The 8,603-nt window shown below is 42.3% G+C and overlaps 1 protein-coding gene across 2 annotated transcripts in view; it reads right to left on the reverse strand.

The window, feature by feature from the left end:
* Positions 1 to 7,755, reverse strand: part of KPNA4 (karyopherin subunit alpha 4) — a 56,778-nt gene extending 49,023 nt beyond the window's left edge. The window contains exon 1 of one of the 2 annotated variants that reach the window (XM_080828145.1): positions 7,375 to 7,755. In XM_080828145.1, coding sequence (XP_080684271.1) covers positions 7,375 to 7,443 — 69 coding nt within the window. In that variant the 5' untranslated portion in view covers positions 7,444 to 7,755. Of the gene's footprint in view, positions 1 to 7,117; positions 7,186 to 7,374 lie in introns of those variants that run through there. The other variant, XM_080828146.1, reaches the window with a different exon arrangement.
* Between the last annotated feature and the right edge of the window lie 848 nt (positions 7,756 to 8,603).

Below are 8,603 nucleotides of genomic sequence, written 5' to 3' on the forward strand. Positions count from 1 at the left end.
AGGAAAAAAACTTATAGTGTTTCTTGCTAATGATAAAATCAAAGCTTTCAAGTGAAAATAAGAATTCTGGAAAACCTGTATCTACCACTGTGAGCTTCACCAATTTCCAACATTTAACATTTTTCTGATGAACTATTTGGTGACACTAATTGACAATAATTGTGAATTTTCACTGTACAATAAAACGTGTCAGCATTTGGAAGATCTGCACAACTCTGTGAACTAATATTTTCCAAATGACCAATACATGCTGTCACAAAATCAGGCAATGATAAAAGATTCCAAGCGTAAGACAAACCTATAAATTTTAACATAACAGAGTATGAAAGGCTCACTGATATGGCTTAAGATTCCATATTAAAACTAAACTTTGAGAAACTACTATTTCGTGAAGTTATAATACAGTATCAAACAAAAATTTCCATAATTATCTGAAAAGGCTATTTACTCTCACCCTAAATACCCTCCCTTTCCAACTGCCTATGTGAATTTGGGTATTTTTCATATATTTCAACCAAAACAGCATTATCACAAAAGACTGAATTCAGAAACAGGTATGACAATCCAACTATCTTTTCTTGGCCAAACATAAAAGAGACCTTAAAAAAATGTTAAACATGTTCCTTCTTTTCACCAAAGTTTTTGAAAAAACGTCTCACCAAAGTTTTAGGTTATTTTTCATTACAAATTTATGTATATATAAAATAGCTTCATTATTTTTCATGAGTTAGTATTTCTTAAATCATTAGCTTTCATTTCTGAAATGGTGTTTTCTTTTGAAATGATAAATACTGACAGAAACCTACAAACAAAGCTCTTTGAGGGTCCCTAATTTTTAACATGCATAAACAGGTCTTCTGCCCCCAAAGCTTTGAAAACTTCCAAATTAAGGCCATTAGAAGCAAATATACATTTTTCTTATTTAGTAGATGCCATATAAAGATTGTTCTCACATTAATTATAAAAAAAAAAAGAGGAGGGGCGCCTGGGTGGCTCAGTGGGTTAAAGCCTCTGCCTTCGGCTCAGGTCATGATCCCAGGGTCCTGGGAGCGAGCCCCGCATCGGGCTCTCTGCTCCGCGGAGAGCCTGCTTTCTCCTCTCTCTCTGCCTGCCTCTCTGCCTACTTGTGATCTCTGTCTGTCAAATAAATAAATAAATAAAATCTTTAAGGAAAAAAAAAAAAAGAGGAGTCTCCCCTAACCCTGTCTTTTACTAAATCTAAATGGAAAGCCTATAAATGTGTTCTCTAGAGTTTAAAGTCCACAAAAGATACACAATTTCCAAAAATCTCTGGGAGAAAAAGGAAACACTTACTGAATACCTACTATACCCTATGGACTATGCATTCGCTATAATCTTTTTTTTTTTTTTTAAGATTTTATTTATTTATTTGACTGACAGAGATCACAAACAGGCAGAGAGGCAGGCAGGGGGCGGGAAGCGGGCTCCCTGCTGAGCAGAGAGCCCCATGTGGGGCTCGATCCCAAAACCCTGGGATCATGACCTGAGCCGAAGGCAGAGGCTTTAACCCACTGAGCCACCCAGGCGCCCCTCACTATAATCTTTTAACCAACTTTGAGACCTGTGTCAAGGCTGAAAGAAGTTAAGAATAGGTAATATGGTATGGTATAAACATACAGACTTTACTTTGACACATACCTGAATTAAAATCATTCCCTTAAATGTGATGCTATAAAGTCACTTAACTAGAGATTTTTCCTCTATAAAAGGAATCATTCCTATTATTACACTGAGAGAAATGAGAACACAATTAAAAGCATATACAGTATGTGTTTCAATCATACTTCTCTGTTCCAAACTAAACCAGCAAGTACCAAAATCATCATTCAAGATTAGACTTGACAACAAACTCTCATTTTATCACTACAGTCCTTAAGTAGATAAATGCTGCTCCAGAAAACATTTAAAAATATTTTGAGGACCCGGGGTGCCTGGGTGGCTCAGTTGTTAAGCAACTGCCTTCGGCACAGGTCATGATCCAGGGTCCTGGGATCAAGCCCTGCATGGGGCTCTCTGCTCCACAGGAGCCTGTTCTCCCTCTCCCACTCCCTCTCACTTATGTTCCCTCTCTTGCTATGTCTCTCTCTATCAAAATATAAATAAAATATTTTAAAAACGTGTATTTTTTTTAAAGATTTTATTTACCTACTTGACAGACACAGATCACAACTAGGCAGAGAGGCAGGCAGAGAGAGGAAGGGAAGCAGGCTCCCTGCTGAGCAGAGAGCCTGATGCTGGGCTCAATGCAGGGCTTGATCCCAGGACCCTGGGATCATGACCCGAACCAGAGGCAGAGGCCTCAACCCACTGAGACACCCAGGTGCCCCCCAAAATATGTATTTTTTGAGGACCCACATTAACTATCAGATATTAGAGATCAATGCTTTAAAACTACATACACATTTTTCCTAAAGTACTTTCATTGTTTTAAAGCTCAATCACTCCTACAACTCTTCCCATCTTGTATATATATTCCTTTGACATACTAGAGACTATGAAAAATGGAGATATTTTGATATTACAAAGAAAATTATCAATGAAGAAATTCTGAAACTGACTGCTTTATAAAACCAGGAAAGCTGGCAGGGAAGCACAAAAACAATTATTTCATTCCTAACTATACTTCTATCAGATATTTCATATTGTCACATGCTTGGACCATTATACGAAAAATTAGACTGTAGTTATTTTAAGTATAGCAAATATGTTCCAAGATTTGTGATGAGAGAGGTCAGTGTCTAAAAGTTAACAAGACTTAATAGCTTAACAATGCCTTTCACTCCGTATAAACTACCAAAGCCATTTAACAACAACATATTAGCTGATAAATTTATTAAACTCTTACCAACCAATCAAAGTTCAAGCTCACTGCATATTTTATGTTGTGTGGACAATCACAAGTTTCCAGTCATTTATTATTTTATTATTCTTTTATTTTTAAGGTAAGTTTTTTCCTTAAAGTTGTGTTTTAGATGATCTAATTATTTTCCAACAATTTATGCTCCATTAGAACTTGGATACTCTTAGAACTTCTATAAAAATCACACAGATTTATTGGAAAGCCTACAAAAGAATCCCCCTTCTAGTTTTAAAACATAAACTAGATGAGCTCTATTTGTCCTATTCTGACAACTATTTTATTTGAAGTTTGATCACTACCCATTTCCTGTGCAGAGTTCAGTGTATTCTGTCTACAGTTACTTTTCTCAAACTAATAATAATGATCCTCTACTACACTGCAAGAAAGCTGCCTAGCTTTGAGTATCATCTAAGAATTCCCATAAATTATTTTACATGGATACTGACATAATGCCTAATTCTTTAATGCTTTTATGTTTCAAAAACTTAGCATGACCACATTTTGGAAAGGTACCTTACTGAAACATAAGAATGAGTATCATTTTGGGGGCGCCTGGGTGGCTCAGTGGGTTAAGCCTCTGCCTTCGGCTCAGGTTATGATCCCAGGATCCCGGGATCAGGCCCCGCATCGGGCTCTCTGCTCAGCAGGGAACCTGCTTCCTCCTCTCTCTCTGCCTGCCTCTCTTGTCTACTTGTGATCTCTGTCTGTCAAATAAAAAAATAAAATCTTTAAAAAAAAAAAAAAAGAATGAGTATCATTTTGAAAGCTCTGAATCAGTTTCAACTTCTAACACTTAGAAATTGTGACTTTAGAAGGGTCGACAATTCCCTGTGGTCAAACTGCCCTTCAATGAGTAATTACAGAGCTCTACGTTAAAAACTTTCCCCTTTAATTATAAATTCAATGTAACTTAAATTCTGTATGGACACAGAGAAAAAACGAAGAGCCAATTGCAAACAAGGGAGTAAAAGAATCAATTGCAATGAATCCTATTAAATCACCCTAACCCCCAAGCAGAAAATCTAAAAGTGATAAAATGCTCAGACAACTGCTAGGCCTCCTCCTAACATTAACCTATTAATTTTCACAACACTAATAAAGCAGATGTCAAGTACCTCTATTTTAACGGATTAAAGAATCCTAAGACTGACGGACTCTCTCAAGGTCACCCACAAAGTTAGAGATCAGCAGATTACACGAAACTCTCGGACTCTGTACTCTATTTCAAACCAAACAATGTTAGATCAAACTAAAAAATGATACAATTACCTCATTCTATGTTGTTCTATATCTGTGCTGCCCAGTAAGAGAGCCAATAGCTTCATGTGGCTATTAAGCAGCCAAAATGTAGCTAGTACAAACTGAGATACACTTTAAATGTAAAATACAAACTGGATTTTGAAGACTTACTATGAAAAGAATATAAAATATCCCAATATTTGTTTACATTGCTGATGTTATATTGGTATCTTGGATGTACTGGATTAAATACAATTCACTGGACAGCGATGGTCCATACTTTTTTTTTTTTTTAAGATTTTACTTATTTATTTATTTGAGAAGAGACAGCAACAGAGAAAACTTGTGGAGAGGAGAGAGAGGAGAAGGCTCCCCACTGAGCAGAGCCTGACATGGGCCAGAGCTCCAACCCAGGGATCATGACCTGAGCTGAAGGCAGACGCTTAACCAGGCACCCCAGGTCCATACTCCTTTACAAAAACCCCCCAATGAAACAGATGTCATCATTAAGACCTAAACCAAAAGCAGTATTTTCTTAGAATCTGTTGTGGCAAAACATAGTAACCATATTTGGAGGGGACGGTTATGGGCATAGTAAGTATTCTGAGGAACACAGACATATATATAATTAATAAATACAAAAAATAGACCATTCTAGTGTTCTGTAAGAATGATAAAAGAAGTTGCTATTTCATTACAGGTATATGTGACTTTAACTAAGTGAGGAGAAAGTATAACTTCCATTAGAGTCAAGTCATTTCCTTAAGTGAAAAGATCCCTATTCCTTTTGTACACACAGGGTTATCAATTCATCAGGGATGCCCATAGGCACTATAAACTTCTCAAAAAAATCTAGTTAATGTGTATTTATAGTTATTTTTTTAAATTACCTATAATATTGTTTTAACAGAGTCAGCACAATCTTATTTTGACTAAAGTAATGAGAAATTCACAGTAAGAGGAAACATCAATTTACAAAACAAAACAAAAACAAACAAAAAGGACCACTGTAACAGTCTGGCAATCCCAAAATAGGCTACACATAAAGTTACCATATGACCCACTAATTCTACTCAGTGGTATATGACCAAAGGACTTGAAAACAAGTCCACACGAAAATGTGTACACAAATGTTCATAGCAGCATTTCACATAATAGCTAGAGTGGAAACAATGCAAATGTCCATCAACTGATGAATGGATAAACAAAATGTGGTATATCCATAGGCTAGAATATTATTCAGCATATTTCTCATCCACAAAAAGGAAGGATGCATTGTTATATTTTTGTTACATGTGTGAACCCTGAAAGCATTATGCTACCTAAAAGAAGTCAGTCACAAAAGATCATACATTGTATAACTCCATTTATAGGAAATATCTGGAACAAGCAAATCTAGATAGACAAGAGAGTAATGGGCCATAGAGATTACCCACGAGTTAGGATTTCTTTTTGGAATGATAAAGATGTCCTGAGTTGATTGTGCTAATGGTTGCACAATTATGTGAAAACACCAAAAGCCACTTTAAATAGGTGAATTGTTCGGTATATGAATTACAGTTCAATGAAGCTGTTTAAAAAAAAAAAAAAATTTACAGCCAGAAATGTACATGGGGGAAAGGATTAGAACCTGTCAGACATCTAATAGCTGTTTTTTGGGATTTCATAACTTGTGGTATTTATGTTTTTAAATTTTGTAATTCCTTTCATTCTAAATATTGATATTAGCAAAAAAGTTTCATTACATCATTACACAACTAGGTAAATTTAATGAAAAAAAAAATAAATTGTACATTTAAAGTAGTAAGGATGGCATGTGAATTACCTCAATAAAAATGTTTAAATTTTTTCACTAAAAAAAGGATCACAGGATGTCTCAGATTAACCTTAAAACAATCACAGAACTACAGCCACAGCCCCAGATATTTAATAGATCCTCAAACTACAAAACCCACTAAAAACAACACAAACTACCTTAGAGATTGAATGGCTTTGTGAAAAGCTCAAAAAATAATTACTATCTCAGTGAAGCAAATGCTCAAAGTTCAGAAACAGGTGATGGGAATTTCAAGATTTTAGTATAAAAAAGGACACACGGACAATATAAAAAATACAACTTGACCACTAATCTTTTATAAGCTAAACTCCTGATTCAGATACAGGATGCAAGCATTAAAAAAAAAAAGATTTACCTAGACTCTTAAAACTAAAGGGAAGAAGTCTTCTATCAAAATTCTGTGATTTGTGTGTGTATGTGTTTTACCCACACACCTCATGTAGCCTAACAACCTCGGGAAAAGCTGTATCGAAGAAACTGTGAAGGGTTTTTTTTTCACCTTTTTAAAATAATAAAACGTGATGGTGCCATTCCATAGCCCACCCCATCCCCCACTACCACCACCAGCAGGTGGAGGGAAAGGATACTGTAGACTAGAGGATGACAGCTTTGTATAACCCTGTGGACTTTATATGTAAGAATGCAGCTGGTGGTCTCTCAGGAGGGGATAAAGAGATTTGTGAGCAAGCTGAAATAAGGGGTATTCTTTGCCTGGAAGAGGGCACACCGTGAGCCACATCTTCAATCAGCTATATCCAGAGTAAAACACAGGCCGCTGGAAGGCACTGTTAGCATCATCAGGATGGCCTCTCACGCCGGGGGTGTTTTTTTCAACGGAGAAGTTGACTCCTGTAGTTTGGATATTGGGGGGAGGCAGGGGTAAAGCGGGAGTCGGGAAGACCAGAAAAAATGCCTTTAAGTGGAGACGACTCGGACCCCGCAGGGGAAGTTCCGAGCCCCACTCGGTCGCCACACACTCGTCCCCCCCCACCTCCCACCGCCCTCCTCGCGGCGCCAGACGTCGCGGCCCGGGAGAAAGCCGGAATCGCCGCCGCTGCCGGGGCTGGGGCCGCAGCCCGGCCGGGGCAGCGCGGCACACGCACGCCTCCTCCGCACTCGCCGCGCCCGGCCTCCCCGCCGCGCGGCCCAGCCCCTCGCACCCGCGCCGGGCCGGCTCCCCGGGGCAGGCCTAGGCCGCGTCGGCCGTACCCCAGCACCTCGCTCCCGGGCGGAGGTGGACCAGGCCCGACACAAACTTCCCGGCGCGTTCGCAGAGGCGTCACGGACTGGCCGGCCCCCAGCGCCATTCCCCCGCGGCCCGGCGGCGGCACCCGCCCCTACTCCCCACACTCGGGGGTCCCGGCGGAGATCGGCCCGAGGCCCACAGCCCCCACCCCTCCGGCGCCCCCGAGTTTACCTCCAAGTCGCGGCCTTTGTTCTTGAAATTCTTGAGCCGTTGGTTGTCCAGTTTCTCGTTGTCCGCCATGGCCGGGCCGGTGACTCCTTCCCCCGCCCGGGCCCCGCGGGATCCGCCCCAACCACCACGCCGCACCGACACTCCCAGGAACCGGGCCGCCGCCTGAGCTGCAATGCCCGCCGGGCCGCCGCTTCCTTCCTCCTCTCACCTGCCTCCGCCGCGGCCTTCTCCTCCTCTCCCCGCCCGCCCCCCCCGCCCTAACCCCACCGCGACCGCAGCTCCGGCGAAGACAACTGCGGGGCCGGGCGGCGGCAACGGCGGCGGAATGTGCTGCCGGCTGAGAAGGGGGAGGCAGCCTCGATCTGAGGGCCCCGGAGCCGCGGCCACGCCCATCACCGCCAGCCCAGTTCGCCGATTGGCCAACCAGGCTCCGGTGCGCTCAACCAATCAAAAGGGACGATGGAGAGCGGGGGCGGAAGAGAAAACGGAAAGGGGAAGAGAGCAGCGTTGGGAGGAAGGGCCGGAGGACTGGAAGGCTAGGAGGGGCGCGGCGGGGGCAGGGCGGGGAGCGACCACGTGCCTCCGGAGCTACCGGGAGGAAGCGAAAAGAGAATTGGACCACTTGTGGGGAGGCGGGGAAGGCGAAGGAGAGAAACCGGGAGCGAGTTGGTTTGCTCTTGTCCGGCCGCCCCAGAACTCTGTGTTCCCGGTTTGAAGCGGAGTTAAAGTTTTGTGTTTTTTTGTTTTTTTTTTCCGGTGCGCCTTCTCTTTCAGGGCATTGCTTATGCGCTCCGTTGACTTTACAGGAAGTAGAAGATGCACGTTGGCTCAGCCCGGCCGGGGCACGCCCTCCCCCCACTCCCCAAGGTCCATTCCCAGGCTGGGGGTCCCCGCCGTTTGAGGGCAGGGCCATGGAGTTTGGACCGGCTGGGGTGACGTGCGTTCGGAGTCGCGGCGGAAAGCGAGAGGGACAGTGGGTGGAAAAGGGAAAGGACGCAGTAGGCAAATCTGATTCATCCTTTCAGACCACGTCCCCGCAACAGGTAGGACCTTGGGAAGCGCTGACGATCCGGTGATGATACCGCCCTTAGGTATTTCGTTTTAGAAAGTTAAAAGAAGTTACTTGGCCAGAAAGTACTAACTTCTGTAAGGCGGTGACTGTGGCACCTGACATAATAATGTAGTATTGTAACTGTTGAGGAAGAAAATGAATTCCCAAGGATATACAT

This window comes from Martes martes (genome assembly GCF_963455335.1).
Source record: "Martes martes genome assembly, chromosome: 1".
NCBI lineage: Eukaryota > Metazoa > Chordata > Mammalia > Carnivora > Mustelidae > Martes > Martes martes.